Source organism: Chionomys nivalis, chromosome 14 (assembly GCF_950005125.1).
Source record: "Chionomys nivalis chromosome 14, mChiNiv1.1, whole genome shotgun sequence".
Classification (NCBI taxonomy): domain Eukaryota; kingdom Metazoa; phylum Chordata; class Mammalia; order Rodentia; family Cricetidae; genus Chionomys; species Chionomys nivalis.
The window spans coordinates 38,502,922-38,525,891 of NC_080099.1; the positions used below are offsets into that span (position 1 = coordinate 38,502,922).

Consider the following 22,970-nt stretch of genomic DNA (forward strand, 5'->3'; position numbering starts at 1 on the left):
ATGGCAGTGGACAAAAAGAAAAGGTAAGAGACAAAATCTAGTCTGACCAAAGTTCTGAGTGATTCCCAATGTTCACAAGTGGAGTTGAGAGGGAAACAGTGAAACGAAGATGCAGATGGACCCTGGACCCTGCACTGACCAACAGCCCAGAGGGTCACGATACAGGAAGATGGGCACTGACTGTTGTACCTGGCTTGGCGAGTCATTCCTGTGGAGTGGCCAGCTCCCCCTGCCTCCTTCCCTCCATCACCGCCGCCTACTGATGGCTGCTGCTGTCTCTCTGTTACAGGGAGAAAAAACTGAAGGCCAGAGTTCAAGAGCTGGTCAGCGCCTTGGAGAGACTCACCAAAAGCAGTGAGATCAGACACCAGCAGTCAGCAGAGTTTGTTAATGACCTGAAGCGGGCCAACAGGTAAAAGCAAAACAAAAAACAACCAACCTCCTGTGGGGCCTGGAGATCTTTCCCTGTGTCTCCTGGGAAGTAAGTATAGGGTCTACAATACAGCTGACCAGAAACCAGGGAAGTAAAGGTGCACACCATTTCCAATGAGATGGGCTTAGGAAAATGAAGTCTGTTATGGTTTCTTCTTGGATGTTTTTCTATAATAAAGATTCTGAGAATTCAGGCAAAAAAAACAACAACAACAACAAAAAACTGCGTTTGAGCCAGTGTTTAAGGTTCTCTAGATTCTAAGTTAAGAGTCTCAAACCTTTGGGGTACATGATCTTTATATATTTTAAAAAATGGGGACTCCAGAACCTTGGTGCCTATGAGATATTTATTAATACTTATTATATCAGGAACTAAAACTGAGACAGACTTTTAAAAGTATTCATTTGCAAAGTTCAAGCTTAGTAGACACTGCACTATTATGAAAACTGCTTTCCAAATTGTAATTAGAATGGCACATTTGAATTTTGTAAAAATGCCTCCCTTAATAGTTCACCTGGATTTCAGTCTGCTTTGCCATCAAGAGTTTCAGGATCCTGAAAGGGTGTGTGTGTGTCCTCAAGTCACACTTTAGGGACTCCAGCTAGGGTAACACAGTGTACCTGAAGGGAGCTTCTGTTCCATTTTGGAGCAGAGAGACTATGTAAAGACACCTGGGCTTGTTTTCAGTCTTGTTACAGTGGGCAGCGGTCCAGGGCCAGTCCACAGGTCTATGTTCCTTAGCGGACATCATTTCCGTACAGTCCAAAGCACTGCAAAGTTGCTGCCCTTCTCCTGGGTGAGAGAACACTTTCTGTCACTATACTTGACCATCTGCAGCTAGCAACCATGAAACAAGTACCTAGTATCTTTGATTTTCTAGAACTCAGCAACCTCATTCTTACCTGTTTTGGACGTGGCCAGTTTGGTTTGCTGGTTGGCCCCTCTAGGCCTCGATTAGTATGCCTACGCCAGAATCCCAGTACTGTGCAGTTTCTAATCTCTGGGCTTTGGATCCCTATGGAAGAGGCCGCTGTGCTCCCCAGCGCCACACGGGAGAGGGTGACATTCATTCCTTAGTATGAATCTACTCACTTCCCTCTGTTCCCACACAGTAACCTGGTGGCTGCCTATGAGAAAGCAAAGAAGAAGCATCAAAACAAGCTGAAGAAGTTGGAATCTCAGATGATGGCTATGGTGGAGCGACACGAGACCCAAGTGAGAATGCTCAAGCAAAGAATAGCTCTGCTGGAGGAAGAGAATTCCAGGCCACACACCAACGAAACCTCGCTTTAACAGGCACTCAGGCCCCAAAGTCTGCCCCGTGGGGCAAACCTCCAGGAGCTCCGAAGTCCTCTGCAGAGAAAGGGCCCAAGGAAGGGGAAGACTGCATAGAGGTCACAGGCTCCACTCCTGGCCTGAGTGGTCATGATGGCACTGTGGATTATGGACGCACAGGCTCCAGATGCTCCAGGACTGGCCACAAAGGGCATCAGCAATGGCTCTAGCTAAGTGCGTAGCCATGTTGTTTCTGTTCTTACCGCTCACGCTCTCACTTGCTCCGTAGCATTTCGTTTTATGTGGTATTTCCGAGCCTTTTTGTATTTTTATTTTTTTGCTTTTCATAGACTGGACTTTTTTTTTTTCCTTCCTCCTCGAAGGGGAAGGTGACAAACGTTTTGTGTGTGTCCAGCATCTAGGGCTGGCAGCCCATTGCAGCAAGGCTCTGGCTTCCAGGTCCTAGGGTACCAGATTCCTGAGATACAGTCAAATAGAGAGATTAGTTGGGAGTTACAGATCACAGGATGGCACACAGTGTCACTGGTCATCCAAGACACACCGGTTTCAAGTAGAACATCATCAAGGCTGTGTGTAGACAGTTCTGCACTGGACAAAAACCAGCTCTTTTTTATTTTATAGTGAGGGCTAGGGCTGAAGCTGTTTTAATTTTTGTCTAATATTCTTGATGTACATAGTGAAGACAAGATTTTGCCAGGGGTTTCTTCCAGGGCAGAGAAAAAAAAAAGCCCTATTGGCGCTTTCCCAGCCCCAGGACACTGCAGTTCCTATTCTGAATCAAAAACTAGTGTACCTGACTCTCTTAAAGGCAAGAGGCTTTGCATTGTTGGACACCGAGGAGACCCTTAATGTTGTACAAGATGGTTCCTACCTATTTAATAGAGTGCCACTGAACCGTCAGTCCCCAACATCATGAAGGGGATTGGGCGAAGGAAGGGCTGAGAGGCTTCCTATTCTGTCCCTCTAGATGCGGTGATTTCAAGCAAAATGGTGACTGGGAGGCATCCTTGAGTCATGTTTCCTCCCCGTTTTACCTGCTGCTGTTCAGACATTTACAGATACAATTCCAGAACCTTCTACAGTGGCTAGCCCCCACAGCTCGACAGCCCTTCTTTCTCAGACTAGTGCCAAGCTCTACTCATCCTGCAAACAGAAACGTTTGAGTCAAGGCCTGCCTGGCTCGAGTGTCAATGGCTTTCTAGTCTTTTGTCAATACTCATGATCCATTTTCTCAGTGCTCACTTCTCGGGTAAAGTTGTATTCTGTTAGGAGGAAATCGTGTGACACAAACATCTATTGTTTCCCCAATACCGCAATCAGTTTTCCAGCTATCTTCAGGAACCGCCTACCCCCAAGCAGCAAATTGGGATGGGCACAGCTGTCCTGATTGAGACACCACATTCCAGGTAAGGGATGATTGCCAGGCTTCCTGTTCTGTCCATCCAGATGCAGGGAACAGCATGTGCTACTCGGATGAATCACAATCAGGATGCTTAACTGGAAGGGGAAGCTGAAGCAGGGATGACAGTCGCCCTGCTGAGAACCTATGCTTCTAGATCCATAGTTCACACCCACACCCACAAGACCACAAAGCAACAATCTTACCAGGTCTTAGTCTGAGTTTCTAAGTAAATAAATATATGGTGATTTATAAAAACCATGTGCCAGGCTAAAATGCCACATTTTTAAATAAGTGGTAGGGGTTATACAATCTTTTTCTTGTAATTTTCAATCTTTGAGGGTTGACGCAGCAGGCATTTGATTGTGTGAATTGTTGCACTGATTAAATACATGATAGCAGGTGCCTGAGTAATTTTTCTTTTTGTTTAACCTGGCTCTTCCAAACCTACTTTTAAATAGGAAATGGTTTCCATTAACATGTCTATTATGGTGAACAAAATTATCTTTAATTTCTATGAGGCTTAAAGCCTTCAGAATTTTCTATTTTTGAAATGCTACCACCAAAGTCTTTAGTGTATCTCTCTTTAGGTAGTCACTTTTGCTAAAGCCACTTTCGGCTCATAAGAAAATAAGCAGAGCAAACAGGTCCACGAGGAACCATCTGAAAGTTCCCAAGTAGGGCAGCAGTCCCAGGAGACATCCATCCGTGGCTGACTCTGGTCTGCAGCCACAACCATATGTGCACCAGCCACACTTGCCCTGCAACAGGAAGAGAGTCCACAGTGGACTTGCAGCTAAGACTGCCATGGGATCAGACAGTTGAGGTCTATTTTATCCTTGTCTCTGTAGCATACACACTCCAGGGCTAAGTGAGCGTCATGTGACCCATGCTCATCTGCTGACGTGGCACATTTCTTAATGTGTGTGTGTGTAGCCTGACACTTAAGGCTTTTCTAGCCAAGGTGCTTGGTCCTCCTTTCAAATGTGTGTACTTACAAGGCCTTCCTGAGGCTGCAGCAAACTTTGCAAGGGCTTTGGAAAACTGAAATGGGAGCTTTGGCGTGGCTCTATAAAGAACAGTCTAAGGCATAGCCATAGGCTTTTATTTATCCCAAAAACTGTTTAAGAAGGGGCTGAGTAACCTTATCACCATAAGGGAAACAGACCAGTAGATGTCTTCTAATTCCTACAGACATTACCTGAACAGGGGAAAATATCTTAGTTTGCTGCAGGTTTGGAATGCCTATAGCACTGGCACGAACTGAGAACCACCAGGCTTCTGTATATCTGTATCCCCCCATGCACTGTGCCCCCAGTCCCCAAATTCTGCGCAATGATTTAAGTTCTGTGAACTACTTCAGAGCTGCCAGGAGTCCGGGTTATCACTTCAGGCTTTAAATGAAAGGCAGAGAAAAGCATCAAGATAGTAATAAAAACACCACTATTTGTCAAAAGACTTCCTCCCATAAATGCTCTCAATTATGAATGTTTAACTCAGAGTATGTCCCGGTCATTATACGAGCACAGTGCCCAAGTAAAACAAACAACACCAGTGTTCCCTCAGCGTACAGTGTCACCTACTGAATTACAATTATTTTTTTTAGAGGCCAACAGAGAATAAACTCACTGATAGCTAGAATTTCTGCCCTCATCTTCATTAGGGTTTGGTCCTAGGGAGGGAGTGGGGTACAAAAGCTTAAGTAACGTTAGTATTTTCTATTTTACACTGCAGCTTCTAGAATAAGATCTGTGGTAAAACAAAAACAAACAAAAAAAAACCAACAACAACCCAGCAATTAATTTTGTGTTCAGCAATAGAACAGCTTGCAAACTCTGTAGAGCAGGCATGGCTTGCTATAAAAACATTTCCACCTTTGACATGTGCGCACAAATGAACCCGTGGCCTCCTACTTCACTTAGCTTTATTTTCTGACACCTCTGCACTGCTGCTAACAGCCCATCTGACCTGAGATGCTCTGACCCTGCCGTACCTGAGCACTCTCCTACAGAGGAAGACATTTTCATATACGGGCAAGTGCTACAATTTTGGTCATCCAGTATACATAACACATCATCTGATATTTCACACATGTGTACAAAGGAAAAAAAAAGCCGGGTCCCAGAATCAAGAACCATGTTTGGATAATGACACCCAGGAGTTAGCATTTGACCTTCCCAATCTCTCATCTGAAAATTACTGACTAGGCCTGCTCACCAACAGCACATAAGTCCTGCAGAGAACTCCACACCCATACAGACGCTCTGGTTAGATGTTTCTGCTCTATCATTCACCTTTTGAAAAATGGTTTGTCGAGTCTGTAGCGTTCCTTTGCGGTGCTCCAGCCAGGACACCCCCCTTAACACCCGAGAGCCTAACTTTGTCAGGACCTGATGCAAAAGACTACAAAACGTGTTCACTTCTATTTCTATCTGCTTTTAGACATATTATAAACTTACTTTGCATGAAATTTAACTTTTTTATTAGTTGAAATGTGTTTTTTATACCACTTGAACGTACTGCTGTTAAAGCACATGTGACTGCATCTGTCAGGCCTATTCTGCTTGTACCGGAAGTGGCTACTAAACACACTGTACTATACCTTGTAATTTTTTAGGTTCACTTGTAGCTTTAAATGTTTCCAGATGCCTTTAGTTTTAGCTGCTGTAAAATAGCTACTTTGTGTTATTTGATATAGAATTGTTTAAAAAAAACTCCATTTATTTATACAGAGACATTTATAATATTTTACAAACGTTCTTATATTCTGAATAAATATTTCTAATTCCATGCGGTACTTTGTTTAAATTAAAGAGCGAAGACGTTCTGTAGAGTATTTACCAGTCATACATGTAAATACAAACCAGAGATTGCTTACACTGAATCAGGGGCCCTGATGGAAACAGGGGCTCGATGGAAAACTATTTCAGATCAAAAGAACAACAAAACAAGAACAAAAAAATTCTCATTTATCAATTTTTATTTGGCTGTCTTCACAAACAGCATGAACAAGAGTTCTCTATTGAATGATCTTTTAAAAACTAATCAGAACATCAAATGTAATTTGAGACAGCAGCTTCCTAGCATGGTGGAAGTGCTAAAACCCCGGCTTTGCTACATGGAGAGAACTTTTGATAACAACAGTTACATAGCTGAGAACTCTAAAAGAATAATCAATGTATTTTTCCTGCCTAAGACCTAAGGACATCAGGACATTCTGGTGGAAAGCCTGGTTCTTACCTAAGTTTAAGAATTACTGCCATTTTCCATGCTTGATTTATACTGTTAAGAGTCAGACTGTGAATGAAGATAAGACATCCCACTGTCCACTCTCATTTCTGAGTGGACTCTACATTTTGAATTTCTATTAATGCAAACAAAACTTCATAACTTTTTTGGTCCAAAGAGATGAGAGCCAAGAGTAACACAGTCATGCCTTAAAATTACAGTAAGGAGTAACAGCAACAGAACCAATGGTAAATAGCAACCAAATCGGAGCCAATTTTATTGGTAATGTATTATAAATAGTCAAAATTAGACAAAATTTAACACAATATCTTACAGAAAGCCAATGTGAGCAACCTTTTATCATTGTAAAAATATGGTTTTAGTTTTTGAACTAGTGTGGATTGCATACAACCTACTTACCGTTAAAGACAGCACTGCATTTCTCGGTGGAGAACACAGGCGGCAATCTCCATGTCCTAGGCACAGATCCCAGTCACTGGATGACAGGCACAGCAATGTAAGTGAAAGTCAGTGCAGCCACTTCATGGATGCTGCACTTGAGGGAGGTGGTGGGGTGGAGGTCACTGAATAAATCCAGCTCTAGAGGCTGTTGTCACACCACAACAAACCCAACAGGCTACTTTAGGGGTTCCTTTTTGGTTTCCCTAAATGTGTGGCTATTAACCACAAAATAACTTTCATACTGCCACAGACATAATCATGTAGGAGTTTACACCGTCTTTCCCGTATGAAAGAACCCTACTGCCAAGCAATAAAATACAGCTGTAAGTTAGGCAAAGATTAAATGTTAAATCATTTAACATAAGACAAAACCAATTCATGGAGAAAACAAATTTACAAATTATTTATTCTAAAGCCCAGGTATTTTCAGTGAACATTACACCCTTAATGAGGTAAAGCTTGTGCCAGCTTCTGCAGCTTCCATGAACAGCATGCCATTTACTTTTTCCAGACAGACTCACACACAATCAGACTGTTCCAAGCCCGCACTGTCCAGGACACCAGGTCTTCACAGCATAGTATAAACAGTGCTAAAGCTACACAGCTAGGATTCCCCTTTGGGCCCAAACTAAACTGTATACTTCATTTTTGTTAAATTTAAGATTATCTTGTATTTATTGATTTATTTATTTTTGAGACAGGGTTTCTTTGTATAACTCTGGCTTCTCTGGAACTTGATTTGTAGACCAGGGTGGTCTCTGCCTCACAAGTGCTGGGATTACAAGTATGCACCACCATGCCTGGCCTGATTTAGGACCATCTTAAGAGAAAATCACTTAAAATAGGTAAATACATTAAGATTCATTATGGTTTCATTGAAGCCAACAGACATAGGTCTAGTAAGTCAACATTCATTTTAAAACTATTGTAAGATTTAAAACTAACTGGCAAATATAAAAATATAGCTTTTAAAGGTTAAAGCAAAGTTAAGGGTTTTACTATTCTTCCCTATTTGTTAAACTGAAAAAAATTTATACAATGGAACTTAGCTGTCTACTGTCCTCATTTGAAACAAAATGCAGAAACGAAAGGCTCATTCCCTTGGATACTAGCATTTACAGTTACTTGTCCAATGTTCAAACAAAGCAGAAGGGGCTACATGAACAGCAGTGAACTGCATATTCCTGCAGGACCACCTCGTGCACACCACGTGTCCAGGTACACCACTGCTCATGCTCCAGAAGCATGACTGCAACTCTGCCAGCTCTCTAGATCTCCCAGCTGGCAACCTCTGTGCTAATGTCTTAAAGCTTGAGAAATGGCTTTAAAATGTACAGTTGTATCCCAATCCAGTCTAGAGTTGTTTTAGACATTTGGATCAAATAATTACAAGCAGAAAGTATATGACCTTCTGTAAAAGCTCACTAAGGACTAGGAAACGTTGCCCATTTCATCCTAGAACTATACTGAAGTGTTTTCTTTGCTCCCACACAACTTCACAGTTATATACATTGACATGAGAGAGCAGAGCCCTTCTAGCTGCTTGAGGCTCAAGAGTTACGGCAAAATCTCATGGTGTCAGAGGCATTAAGAGATACAGCCCAAACAAAAGACTAATTACCAAACAGATGCTCAAAAAATGGCACTCAACAAACGAGCTAGTAACAAATCAAGGAAAACTACCCTGCAGCAAACACTGGGGGGTCTTAGCTCCCACTGAGCAACCCATGTCCACTAAGACCAAGTCACACCCTGAAGCTGACTTCTGTCATTTCTTTCCCCAGAACCCTTGACCCAAAACCGCCCAAATCACTATGTCGAGGTGAATTCCTTTTAGACTGTGCTTTCATGCAGCCATCAGAGACAGAACCCATGCTTCTGCCACACCAGGACAAGATAAATGTAATCTCTCTATTGCTGACTTCAAATTAGATATTCTGTTGTGAACACTTCCAAAAATAAAGCCTTAAAGCTTTAACCAAATATGAAGTACACAGGAAACCCACACAAACAAAAGCCCTCTCAGCCGGGCGGTGGTGGCGCACGCCTTTAATCCCAGCACTTGGGAGGCAGAGGCAGGCGGATCTCTGTGAGTTCGAGACTAGCCTGGTCTACAAGAGCTAGTTCCAGGACAGGCTCCAAAACCACAGAGAAACCCTGTCTCGAAAAACCAAAAAAAAAACCAAAAAAAAAAAAAAGCCCTCTCAGCACCAAGTTAATAGAAATGCCTTTACAGCCAGTTCTATGCATGAGTAGACCGAGGCTTCCACTTCCCTCAGCTATGAAGTACCTCAGTAACGACCGCTGTTCGTAACAGGAAACTGCTGGCAGCACATCCATGTACTGTGACTGTGCCACACTCTGGGCTATCTTGTTATCAAAAAGACCTGGTTCCATTTCCAACAACACGGCAACTCCAGTTCCAGGAGGATCCGACACTCTTTTTCTGGCCTCCTTGGGCACCAGGCACACGTGAAACACAGGCACAGGTGAAACACATTAAGACATTAAAAAATTAAAGTAATAAAAAATTAAAAATAAAATCCAGAATGCCTGCAGCTCTGCAGAATCAACAGAAAGGACCCAAACACTAGTCCTTAAAGTGAGAAAAATTGCTTGGCAATCATACTTACAACACTTGACTGCGGAGTAGAAAATGTCTGGGAAGGTCAGTACTTTTGACTGTTCGGGCTGGACACCGGCCACACTTCTCACCTGGAGCATCATGAGAACAGTCAACTGCTAGCGATGCTCAGTAGTTTTCTCTTTGGGCTCTGCAGAGCAACTGTTGGAAATGGCAACCTACTTCTGACAAATCTCAGATTACTGATCTCAATCAGCTACCTTTTGACACAGGCTTCAGGAATAACCCAGTTCTATATATACAGAGAGAGAAAAAGATGTGGAGGACATTTCTAGATTTTTAGGAAACCATACAAATGTATTTTATAGTGTTAAGACACCACTCTGACCCAGCTTCAGCAAGCTGTAAGGATAACACCAGATACACAGAGGTGATAATACCTTTAGACACAATAGTAGTCTGTGGTCTCCTTTGCTGAGGGTCACTTCAAGTCACAACACATCGGCACTTCTCTCAGGCTACACAATCATCCAACTTAAAGCCAGGAGGAAGAAATGTTAATGAATACAACACAAAGAAAATACTGCCTCAGAGAACACAGACACAACTGTTGTCAATAAAGTCCCCAAGAAAGGAAGTTCACAGCTAGGGAAGGTCACGGTGACCACAGAAGAAAACCTGCCCAGCAAATGATCATGTCTAGGTCCCTCCCTCTCCTTTTTATTTAACTAATGTTAGAAAAGATCAGACTGCTAGGTGAGGGACTTGATGATAAAACATTTTTAAATGTACACAGGTACCAGTTCTTGACACTTTTAGAAAACACGGTGCTTGATAAAGGAACTGGATTCCTACAGCCATTTTCTAAGATGTGCAGTTTTTTTATTGACAGTACATGTAAATTACTAGAACCGCCAAAAGAAATAGCACAGCCAAGTCTTACAGCATAATATTAATCTGCTATATAGCTCCATAATATGTAATTACCAATTAATATTTAATATAAAAATAATGATATTCAAAGGTCAAAACAGCAAGTAGTGACCACAATTCCTGACAGTGCCGGGAGACCAGTTTTTTGTGTACTGGTACAAAAAACTAATTAGATCTTTCAACATGTTTAATCAATTTCATCCATGTTACCAGGTCTACTGGGTTTTTCAGGTCCCTCATGTCTCAGGACGGAATCACTGTTTGAAATACTAGAGTCGTTCATTCACTGTTTCTAAACAAAACTTACAGAAAGCATGTAAACTGTATTCTTTGTCTCTTGGAGTAAAATGGTTAAGGACAAAGTTATTTAACATTCTTCAAACCACTGAAGTTAGACATAAAAGCACCTACAAACTTAGACTTAAAAAGATTCACAGTGCACTGCACCTTGGAACACATGTGGTTGGGTCCTAAGGATGTTTACAAAGCGATTTCAAAGTCTCACCCATGAAATAAATACACAAAACATAATAAGGCTGACTATCTACTGTTCCATCTAGCATCGTACATTATTGCATATTTGGCATCTTCATCACCAGATTCTATGAAGAAATGTTAACACAGCTCAGAGAAGAAATCCAGTCCTGTGCTAAACATGGTCTCTCAAATAACCTGAACAGTGAAGAAGTAAGCATAAGCAGATGTACACTAACCAGGTAAAACAACTTAACATTTTCTGCATAGCTGAGTCACACTAGACATACAAACCTTAATTCTTCTTCCAGCATGTTTTTAACAGACTGCTGTGAGAGCCAGTTATCTGAATTGTGTCCCGGCCAGCCCCTTGCTTTGTCCCACAGGGCAAGAAATGAAGCAGTACAGCGTTTCTTGGTTCTTACAGCCGGCCACTTTAGAGGCCATACTTCTGGTAACTAATCACTTCTGCTTTAGTACAGAGAGCTGAAAAATCCAGCCTCTACAGGCACTGGAGGGACTGACCAAAATACTCATTTAAGAAAAGAAGACTCTCTCTGAAACACACACACAGACACACACATGGTTTCCAGGTGACAGTACATGAGTGGAAAGGACTCACCTGCTGAGCAAACTAAGTTTCCACCCCTTAACCACTTAACAGAAATCTGGAATGCTGGGACCAACTATAAATATGGCTCAAGAAGACCCAACCAAAGCAGCCGTATTTCTGACAAGAATAGTAAGGGCTTCCAAACACAATCATATAATGCATTAAACAGCAAAGGTCACAGAAGGATTCACAAAGTAGTAGCATAAAAGATTCTAGACACACTGTATCATTGTGAAGTCTCCTGCTTAGCACCAAGAGAGTGACACTTTCATTAATAAACAGAATTTCTTCTTTAAAACCAGCCATTTAAAAGCTAAAGCAATGTAGTAATACCAAGTGAATTTCTTACATTAATAGCCCTTCCTTTCAAAGTTCTGAGGGGCTAAGGAGAACCCCTATTAAATAGGCTACATATACAGAATAAAGATTTCTATAGTAATATTTATAAGCAGAGATATACTTTGTGAACACCACTTGTAAAAAAAAAAAAACTTTAAAAATCCCACAAGACAGATGCACGGGCACACATGCACTCAAACACCCCCACCCCCAGGAAATATTCTCAGCGAGGTCAGATGCAGCCAAAATGCTATTGCCTCCTTAAAGCTCTGGTGATTGTCCTCAGTTACAGGCGACCCTTTGTAAAATGGGCATTGTCATCCTTGTTTGGATTTAAGAATCCTGAAGGAGCAAAATACAAAATACATTCCTAGGTGTGAGCTAAGTACATTACTTAAAGGGTCCCCCAGCAACATGCTTTATTTATTTATACTGAGTAAATTGCATAACCCCTTCTTTTCTCACTTTATAACCCAGGGGCTTCAAGATATTAATAAAAAAGCATGTCACTCTGCTATTACAGCAAACTGGAACCTAATATAACATCAGTTTTCACAGCTCAACACTGAGATGCAAGATAAAACTAAGATGTAGTTTTCCACACATAATCACTCTAGAGTATGTATAGATACTTCACATGAGCAGAATCATTGCACAATACTGAACAGCTAGAGGCATGATGGTCAAGGCATGACCCAAAGTAACTGCCAGGTACTGGCTTCGATGCTCTCTGCTCCAGCAGGCACAGGTTTTCTGACAGCATACATCAGAGCTCAGAATTACAGCATCAACTCTCATCGACTCAATCTCTCTTCAGGCTGCGGACTTTGTCCTGATGAAGTGCTCAAGAGTTCACTGTGCAAAATAGTATTGTTTTGAGATGCTGGTTCTAAATAAACTGACAAATTCCAAATAGAAGGATTAGATTCTCAGAAGCAGAGAAATGAGAAAATGCCTGCAATCCTGATGTCATGATTCAGCTCTTACTGCTCATTAATAACTGGGGATTTACGTTTCTTTTAAAATTTTCAAGAAGAAAACTCAATGCAATCACTACGATGGGGAAATGAAATACTCCTACTAACGTACTAGTTGATGAGTTAATCAACAACTCTTTTCTTGATCAGAAGACAAAATAAATGCCCTCAAAAGGAAAAGACAAAAAGCAAAGGCCACTAAAACTCGGTTGCAAACACTGAAACGGTAAATCCATGTAAAAAAGTCCTAACTTCATTTACAGTGCAAACTGGTGTTTCTTTATAGTTTCTCTTCTGTGCAGAAAATCTCTTTAGAAACTGCCTCCCTGCATTTCTTTCAGATACCTGAGAAAGGTAAGGCTTGAGGAGACACGCAAACGTAACAGGTCTCTGACCACGGCTTCTGCAATACACTTGCTGCTATCAAAGGTCCAAGGTTTTCATTATAGCATTTTGGTCAAACTTGAAACTCAGAAAGGTTCTGGATGAAAATGGGAACTTGCAATGTCCGTTACACGCCACAGAGTGTCCCTCAACAGGCTCTACCGAGGGGTCTTCACCAGAACAAGGCAACTCAAATGCTCCATCTGATCAGGAAACAAAATTAGTAGTCAGTAACTCTGAAAGTTTACCAAACACTGCCCTCCACCTACTCACAGAGGGCAATTCAGGCACACCTATGTTTACCTTTCTAACAGCTGATTCAATCCAAAGTACCCCAGTCAGTATTCAATGGAGTCTCTTATCCATCATGCTTATTTCTACTAATTCAGATTCTTAACCTCTGCGCTCTAAGACCCTTGATATCCCCTTGCTTTCAAATCGGGCAGATTGTTAGCAGTATTTGTACTAGTGCCGGAGTAATCAGAGTTTCTCGACAAAGGCCAATATGAAAATACCATGAAAATTACAATTACAGTGGGAGAGGGCTGTAAAGATTAGAAAATACGGTTGAAGTTTACCAAGTCCTCAACAGACCAAAAGAAAACCTCAAAAGCTCTTTGGCAATCAGTCTCAGCAATGCCTTTCTTTTGGATACAGTACCAAAAGCCAAAGGCGAAAGCCCGACGTTTAAAAGATAACAGTAACTTCTCATAGCAATGCGAAGGCACCTTCATTCATTTGGGAGCACGAGCACAGACAGGCCATGGCGCACACGTGGAAGTCAGATGACAACTCCGGTATCAGTCCATGCCTTCCACTTTGAGATGGGGCCTCTTGTTTTTTGCCACAGCCATGGCCAGGCTAACTGACCACAGACTTCCGGGAATCCAGTCCCTGCTCCCCATCTTGCTACAGGGACACTGGGATTATATCTGCACTACCAACGTCTGGATACACATGGGTTTTATGGATCAGAACCTGGGTCTTTCTACCCACTGAGCTATCTTCCCAGACACAGAACATCTCTTTTAAGTATTTTTTTTAATGATTAGTTAAGTCAAGTTACTAAAAAGTCAACTCTGGCAGCTGCAGAGGTGATTTTGAACTCCATTCCTGGCTCGGCACAGATGGAGGTAACCTGCTTAACCATCTCAGGACTGCCGTCAATGAGTCACTGGTGGATTTGCATCTGAAAACTGTCCTATATTATTTAAATAAATATATAATATTTAAAATAAAGAAAACAATGCTCTTCATTTCTTTTTCTCTTTTTGGTTTAAGGAAAGGTTTCTCTCTGTAGCCCCGGCTGTTCCGGCTCAAAGTCCGACAGATGCACCTGCCTCTGCCTCCCAAGTGCTGGAATTAAAAGCGTGCACCACCATCCAGTGTTCATTTCTTCCGAGTTTTCAGTATAAAAGCTACCAATTTAGATGAATATGTAACAGTGACACAAAGAAATTTCTTACTATTCAAATTAAGACTGATAGTGTACTATACTTTAAAATGACATCTATTAATCAAATGTCATTAGCATTAAAATTACTTTCTGTATCTGTTGTAAGTTTCTGTGGTGGTCTGAATGAGAATGACATCCACAGCTCACATATTTGCATGCTTGGTCCCCACATGGAGAAGTGTTTGCAAGGGTTAGGAGATGTGTGGCCTGTGAGGGTGGGCTCTGAGGTTTCAAAAGTTCACTTCAGTCCAAAGTCTTTCTCGGGCTGCTGTTTGTAGATCAGGATGTAAAGCTCTCAGCCACTTCTCCAGCATCCTGTTCGCCTGCCAGCTGCCATGCAAGCAAGTCCCCCAATTAAATGCTTTCTTTTTAAGAGAGTTGCTTTGGTCATGGTGTCTCATCATAGCAACAGAAGAGTGACTAACACAGTTTCCAAACCAGACACACTGCATCCCTTACTGAAGGAGAAACGGCATCATTTAGGTAAGAGGTGTGCACTTAGGAGCACTTTACAAAGTTGAGCCCACTACAAAAGCAGGGTGAGAATGAGGCAGCCTCCTCATCACACCGTTTCCCATAGCCCACAGGCCTGCGTTCACAGCACACACTCAAGTGGACTTGAGTATTTACAAAAGAAACAGAATGTTCAACAGTGAGTAACAGCCTTCCATCCAGTGTCTACTGAGACTACCACACTTGCAATCTCCGTAGCACACAGGCAGCTCTTCCTGTGTAACTACCATTACCATAAAGCACACTGATGTCACAGCTCCAAAAATCAAACCTAGCCCCCCACACGACAATTAACAAAAAAAAAAAAAAAAAAAAAAAAAAGAAAGAAAGAAAGAAAGAAAAAGAAAGAAAAGGAAAAAGGCTTGCCTGTTTCAAAGTTGTCCTGAAGTTTTCGTGGATGTAGCCTCTTTTCACATTTCTATTAAAAGCAGACACACAGCACAGACTTTTGTTATTTTTACATATTAAAACTCAAGAGATACACGATCAAACATCTCAAGAAGAAAATTAAACCAGGAATCTAATCATCTCCCTAGTGGGTTTCCTTAAAACTCAACTTCTGAAGAGTTTGGAATATATACCAACCTCCTTACCTATCATGACCCAGAAATAACGGCTACAAACAGCACTCAGCGTACAGCCTTTTCACCTCAAAGGCAGAGCACTGCTCCACAGCTTCTCCCGTCACCCCAGGGCTAGCAACCAAACCCAGGGCCTGCCGTATGCAAGGCACAAAGAGCTCTGCTAGCAAACTACATTCCCCAGAGTTCTAACCTTTTAAATGTAACTGGATGCAAGCAATATTCCTTTCCAACAAGCACAGGCCTTAATACTCTGCTGAGTTAATCTGGAGCCATGAGTGAAATGAACAAACCCTCTCCTTCCCATGTTGCTTTGGTCACGGTGTTTTATCACAGCAACAGTAACCTAACTAGTCTCCCACCCCCTTAAGTTACTAATTTAACTCATCTTGTTGTTTTGTTTCTTGATTTTTCAAGATAGGGTTTCTCTGTATATCCCTGGCTGTCCTGGAACTCACAGACATCCACTTGCCTCTGCCTCCCCAGTGCTGGGATTAAAGGCGTGCACCATAACTCACTTTTTTAAAAATACAGCAAACAAATGAAATGAAATAGAAAAATCCAATATACACTAACAGAAAAGATCAGTAAAGACACTCAACTCTCTTGTAGAGAAAACTTCTAAATCTGTAACTGCATTGTAACAATGAATGACAGCACCAGACGATCTCATGGAAAGAAACTGAGTAGAATGGTGATTACAAAGCTGAGGGTAGGGAAGACTGAAGGACAGGAAGAGGCTGCTCAATGACCAAGTTACAGCTAGATGGGTTAAGAAAGCTTGATGTGCTACACAGTACACAACTATGAACAATACCACTGCAGACTATACTTCAAAAAGCTAGGAGTGTCAACCACTGTTTCCTTCTGCCCCAGGTTGGCCTCAAAGTTATTATGTATCCCAGACTTGTCTTAAGCTTGAGTTCCTCAGGCCTAAGCCTCCTAAGCACTCTGCCTGCACATCAGGCTAAATTTCTTCACCATAAACATTATACAATGTACTCATATATTGAAACATATGGCACCCCATAAATATCTATATTCTTATGAATCCAGTAAAATACACACAATTATTTAATATCCCTTAAAAGACGTACGTGTGTGTGTGTGTGTGTGTGTGTTTGGTGTGTGGTGTGTATGTTTGTGTGTGGTGTGTGAAGTCCCAGGGAAGCCAGGACACTGTATGAGATCTTTGGGAGCTAGAGATCAAATCTAGGTCAGGGAACTGACTTGCAGCCTCTGAAGAATAGGAGATGCCCTTAACCACAGACCCATTCCTTCAGGCCCCTGAACAATGGGTTTTCAGAAAAAAAGAATTGCTTGTTTTTTACTATATAGTGTTTTTAAGGCTTTAAAGTAAATGTAAAAAAAAACACACAAGGCAAAATGTAGAAGTGTACCCAATTATTCTAGGCCTGTAGTTAAGAATGGCCAAAGGGAGATTTAGGTTTTAGTTCATGAAGGCAATAGAGAAGAACTCAATTTTATTAAAATTCTATCATTAAAATTTATCAAATAAAAACAAGAACTAAGCCAACATTATCGTGTCTGGAGACACCCGGTCCATTCTCAAGGAGAGCAGTCCCCTAGGCACCTCACCCGGAACTTACCATCACGGGATTCTGTTGCTTTGCTGGTTGACTGTGAACTCCATTTGTTCTTTTCTTCTGATTAGGTGAATCTTGATACTGTTTTCTGCCATTCCCTCTCATATTTTGATTCTATTTTTCAAAAAAAAATAGAACATGTAAATTCACGGTACAACAACACAAATATACCTCTATGAATGATTATCTCAACTGAATAGAGTTCATAAAACATCATCTAAATGTTTACACATTTGCTTTATTAACGTACTTTCTTAGACGACTGCTTTGCAAAGGGACATCTGAAACGGGGAGCAGCAAAGCACCATTTCCTAGGTCCTTTCCACACCTCTTGCTGTATCCATGCTTATAAACTGTTTACAATGCACAAACATGGCAGGGTAGAAGCTCAGGTAAAGCTCACACAGAGCACAAGGCCCCAGAGTCAAGCTCGAGCACAAAGATAAAGGGATGGGAGCAGCAGCAGAAACTGCGCTGGGAAGGCAGCCAGAGCACCCAAGCAGCCTGCTTTTCTCCTTTAAGCTTATTTGACATTGTGCATGTGTACGGGGCTGTGAGTCAGCGTGGGTGCCGGTCAGAGACACTGTGCAGACCGGGTTCACTCCTTTCACCTTTACACAGGTTCCAGGATCACACTTGGGCCGTGAAGCCACTGCAGGGAGTGTCATCTTGCTGGCCCCTACAGCTCTTAATAGTATAAATTATGCAGTAGGGACCATCAGTTATCAGAAAATTAAAATAAACAGATTTTCACAAAATAATGCAGATCAGTGTTTTAGAAACTTGGGCCTTTTAGTAGGCACAACCTTTTCAAATACCAATTTCTCCTTCAGATCTTGGAAAACAGAACTGTGACTAATGAATGTAACTATTACTTAAAAAAAATGTTGGTCTTCATTCCACCTACTCAGCCACAGAGAACACGAGGTCGCTGCTGAAATAACTGGCCAACAGTAACCTAGCTGAAAAGGACAGACGGTGGAGCTCATGCACCACGCTCTCAACTATCTCTTGGCAGTATTTCCCTTCCTGTGCCATTCTGATGTGCACCTCAGTGGCAGACGGGATGTTTGTCAACACCGGCAATACTCACTTTAGCCGCACCAGTAGCTTTGCTGCTGCTGTTTTTCTCCCACTCTCCAAACATTTTAAACCCTCAAAAGAGAAACTGTTGCCAACAAAAAGGAACAATTCTTTTGTTGTTGTTGTTTGTTTTTCCGAGACAAGGTTTCTTTGTGTAATAGCTCTGACTCTCTTGGAACTCCCTTTATAGACCAGGCTGGTGTTGAACTCACTGAGATGCACCTGCCTGCCTCTGCCTCCCAAGTGCTGGGATTAAGGGTGTGTGGCGTCACTGCCCTGTAGGGTGACTACTCTGAAGTCTGCGCTAGTTCCAGCTGTAATCACTACTTAGCACACACGTGTGCAAATGGATTTGCCTATGCTTAGGGACACGTCACAGAACTACACAGTTTCTGCCCCTGATATATTTCACTTAGCCATTGTCTTCAAGGATCACATATACTGTAGATGTCTCAGAATTTACTTATTAATGACTGAAAACAGTCCAGGGCACGAAATGACACCTTTATTCATCCATCTATGTGCTGTGACTCTGCGGCTGTGATTAGTCCTAGGATGACATTATCCTTTAAGGCCGTTCTTGGTTCATTTGCTTATATATGTAGGAGTGGGGGTGCGGACTTGTGATAAACTCCCGTCTAACTGGTGGGAGATCACCGATCCTTCTCCCAGCAGCCACCTCTCCTTACACTTCCAAGAGCACAGTGCAGAGGTCCTAGTTCTCTGCACCCTCACCAACACTGATGGTTTTCTGTTCTGTTGGGTTTATTACCACAGCCATCCTGAGGTATAACTGATCTCTATTTCCCAATGACAAACACTGCTGAGTCTTTCCATACTTAACGGCCATCTGAACTTCTTGAGAGAAGGGTTTGGTCAAGTGTTTTAGAACGAGGCTGGGATTTATAGAACTTATGAGTGGCTATTATTCTTGAAGCAACAATCTGGAAACCAATAAAATGTTCATTAAGTGAACAATAAGAAACTGAGGTATAATCACATGATATGACAGTAAAACTATGTTAATACACGTTGCTTTTTTCTCTAACAATAGATCCTATCAATCTTAACTCAGAAATCGTCTTCTTTCAAGTCTCTCACTGGCAGCATGCATAAAGAGGCTCAAGAGGAACATCCCATTATTTACCATATTGGATTTATTCCAAGACTATGAAGGATAATGAGTCTCAGGTCTGTTCAAGTCACAAGCTGGGACCATGGGCAACTGCTCAACAATTTAGAATTCTTCTAAACAGTACACATAATTCCCCTGCTGAAAATGATTTCGAAGTGGAATAATCAAAGCATCTGGAAGGATTCAGTGTGACGCCCTCACCTTTGTTTTGAAAGGGTCCGATGCCCCTTCTGCGTGGTTACCATGTGGCTTCTGTGGCAGCGGCTGCCTGTGCTTTACCCACTGGTCACTAGGAGAACCTTCAGGAAACAGCTGCTGGCTGTGGCGGAATTTTGTTCGACTACACCAAAGTTTAAAAAATAAGAAGAGATTTTTCACTTGCAGCTCTTTAAAAGTTGTCAGTTTAACCTACCAACTATATATTTTACTTTTTTAAAAAATCATTTACCTTTTCCCACAATTCGTTAAGTTATAAAAGCAGGAAAAAAACTTTTTTTTTTTTTTTTTAAGACAGTATCTCTATGTAGTCCTGACTGTCTTGGAACTTGCTCTGTAGGCCAGGCCACTGTTAAACTCAGAAATCCTACCTCTGCCTTCTGAGTGCTGGTATTAAAGTCATGTACCTAAATGTCCAGGTAAAGCAGAGATTCTGATCAGCTTTGCCAGCTATATTTTATATTGGTGCTAATGAATTTTTCTTACATTAACAACCTATCCTTTCTGAATTATTCAAACCATACCACCTCTATAAGTAATTATATTCTTTAAATCAAAAGACGGTTCTTTGTAAATTTAGTTGAAGCAGTGAAATGATGTATGTGAATTTTCTTTTTAATGGGATGGACAGCATATTCTTTCCAGATGGCTCAGTAAGGGATCTGATAAATAGGTTGGTTACAGCCCCTACCAATGTTATATGTGATCTGATAAATTAGGTTACTTTCCAGAGCACAGCTGCTTAAACCACAAGAGATACAAAATACTGCAATAGTAAAGACTTCTGAATGTGTAGAACCAGGAGCTACCTCAAAGCCCAATGTGCACGGAGTCTGAGGTATCTGTGGCCTATTCATTACCCAACTGCTACACAGCCTTGGTTCTGAACACACAACACACACAACATGCCATCAAACCAGGAACACCATGGAAGATCTCTGCTTAGAAGTGAGATTAATATGTTGTAGGCTTATAACATACACAATATAGCTTTGACTCTTACAGAAAGAAAACAGCTTAGTTATTGAATGAAAGGACTGTCAGTGTTTTCCACCACCCCAGCACGTATGCATCAAATCAGCCCATCTTTGGACTGTCTGTCCTCTGTTAGAATACTTGATCTGGGGACTGACTAGGAGCTGGTTCAGCAGGTAGAGTCACGCCCTATCAGGCCTAATGGTCTGAGTTCAAGCTTTGAAACCCATGGCCGAAGGAGAGAACTGACTCCAAAAGGTTGTCTTTGACTGCTGCAGGCCTACACGCACACACACACACAGACTTCTAACGAAGAATGTTTCATTTTGAAAACTGTTGCTGCACATACACACTACTCTAGAGAATTTCACCCTGGAGCATCCCACACCTGCACATAAGCAGTACCCTAAAGAACACTATAAAATTATCAGACTCCTTTCAGAATTCCTTTTTCTATGTAAAACTTACAGAGCTGGATCTGATGGCTGCAGACTATAATTAAAACACTCGAGAGGCTGAAGTAGGAGGACTCCTGGTTTGAGGCTAGTAGGGTCTATATGCTGAGTTCTGGACCAGTCTGGACTACAAGTGAGACCCTGTCTCGAAGTATTTTTAAAAATCAAACTAGGATATGTTTCCGTAATTCTACCTTTTCAAAAGGCAAAACAGTGACATAACAGACTGTATGACTGAAAAGAATATTGCCTCTAAAGGAAGTACAAAAAGTAGCTAAAGCCTGCACAATTACCTCTCCTCCTAACAAGAGCAGACACTCGAGCACAGGCTGCTGGAGACTTTCCCAGCCATGCACTGCCACCACTTGTGACTTCTTGGGAATAGCTGCTTTTATACTCTTGGCTATAGTCTCGTCTTCCTGACTTCTGTCATACTGTTCACTTATTTCTATTAGTGTGTCTTTATAATTATAATAACTATTGTAAATTTTGAAAGACAGAATGATTCCTGAGATATTTAATCCAATGTCTTTTCCTTGTAAAACCAACACAAATAGAATAGCACCTATTTAAAATTTATAACCATAAATGTGAGTCTTATTGCTTTTTTTTAAAGATTAAAATCCTAGATTAAAAAGATCACCAAATTAGAAAAAAAAAAGTAAAACAAGAAGCAAAGTAAAACCACAACTCTGGCAAAAAAAAAAAAAAAAAAAAAAAAAAAAAAAAAACACAAAAAACTTATAGCAAGCTGCTTATGAGATCATATACCAAATCTAATGAGAAAACATACGTTAAGGTCCTTGCTGCCAAGGCTTATTATGACTAAGTTCGATCCCAGGGACCCAACACAGTAGAAGAGAACTATTTGCAAATTGTCCTCTACACACACACACGCACACACCGTGTTATGTACAGACTTACACAAAATAAACTTAATAAAATTATATTATGCACACTTAACGAAGTTACTTTCCAAGTCTGTACTGAGTTCCAAAGCAGTAAATGCCAATGACAGTTCACACCATGTAATTAATAGACCCTCTTCATAACACAGCTGAGAGCAATCTGGGGAGATGTCTTATTCGATAAAGTACTTGCTGTACAAACACGAGAACCTCAGATCCCAGAACTCACAGACAAAAGCCAAGTTTGGTGATGTGTGCTTGTAATCCCACAGCTGGGGAGGCAAGACAGGCATAATCCTGAGAACTCCAGGCCAGAGAGAGGCCATGAATCAACACACAAAACTGAATGACACCGGAGGCCAATCTTAGACCTCCTTATGTGGACATGCAGCCACACACCTACATCAACATACACATTCATTTGAATGCAAAATTCTGTAAAAAGTCCAAACAGCTGTCACCGACTCTAACAAATTACTCAGCAGCATCTCCCGCCTCCTGTGCAGCAGAGACCTCAACGCACCCCATTCAATCACCTCCAGAAACTAAATCTTCAACACACACTCTTCTCCTTTTCCTGCTGTTCTGAAGTTGATGTCCTCTCGAGTGGACTATTTAAAACGTGCCTGAAGTATCTTTCCACGAATTATTCCCTTTCATCTTAGCAGAAACCTTTAAAGACTATCTTACGACAGAAATTGAGACACAATAGAGCTTCTAGGGCTCTCAAGCTGCTCTGACTCAAGAAGCAAACGGTGTTAGACTGAAAACCCCAGAAAGCCACCATCTCACAAGGACATCTCTGTACCTCAACTTTTCCACAGTGGGTTTAGATGGTGTGCTGCCAACTGAAGAAAAACCATTGTCACTGTCCGAGGAATCTCCAAATCTTCGAGACAGCCAGTCCCTTAGTGGTCTA

The 22,970-nt window shown here is 41.5% G+C and overlaps 2 protein-coding genes across 5 annotated transcripts in view; one reads left to right on the forward strand and one right to left on the reverse strand.

The window, feature by feature from the left end:
* The window catches only part of Mcc (MCC regulator of WNT signaling pathway), a 365,744-nt gene extending 359,833 nt beyond the window's left edge, over positions 1-5,911 (forward strand). For all 4 annotated transcript variants that reach the window (XM_057788580.1, XM_057788582.1, XM_057788581.1 and 1 more), the window contains 2 exons: positions 290-412; positions 1,546-5,911. In XM_057788580.1, coding sequence (XP_057644563.1) covers positions 290-412; positions 1,546-1,726 — 304 coding nt within the window. In that variant the 3' untranslated portion in view covers positions 1,727-5,911. The remainder of the gene's footprint in view (positions 1-289; positions 413-1,545) is intronic.
* A 150-nt stretch (positions 5,912-6,061) lies between these two features.
* The window catches only part of Dcp2 (decapping mRNA 2), a 39,685-nt gene continuing 22,776 nt past the window's right edge, over positions 6,062-22,970 (reverse strand). The window contains exons 7-11 of the mRNA XM_057788704.1: positions 22,860-22,967; positions 19,699-19,837; positions 17,283-17,393; positions 15,458-15,509; positions 6,062-13,325 (exon numbers count right to left, since the gene is read on the reverse strand). Of these exons, the coding sequence (XP_057644687.1) occupies positions 13,162-13,325; positions 15,458-15,509; positions 17,283-17,393; positions 19,699-19,837; positions 22,860-22,967 (574 nt within the window). The 3' untranslated portion in view covers positions 6,062-13,161. The remainder of the gene's footprint in view (positions 13,326-15,457; positions 15,510-17,282; positions 17,394-19,698; positions 19,838-22,859; positions 22,968-22,970) is intronic.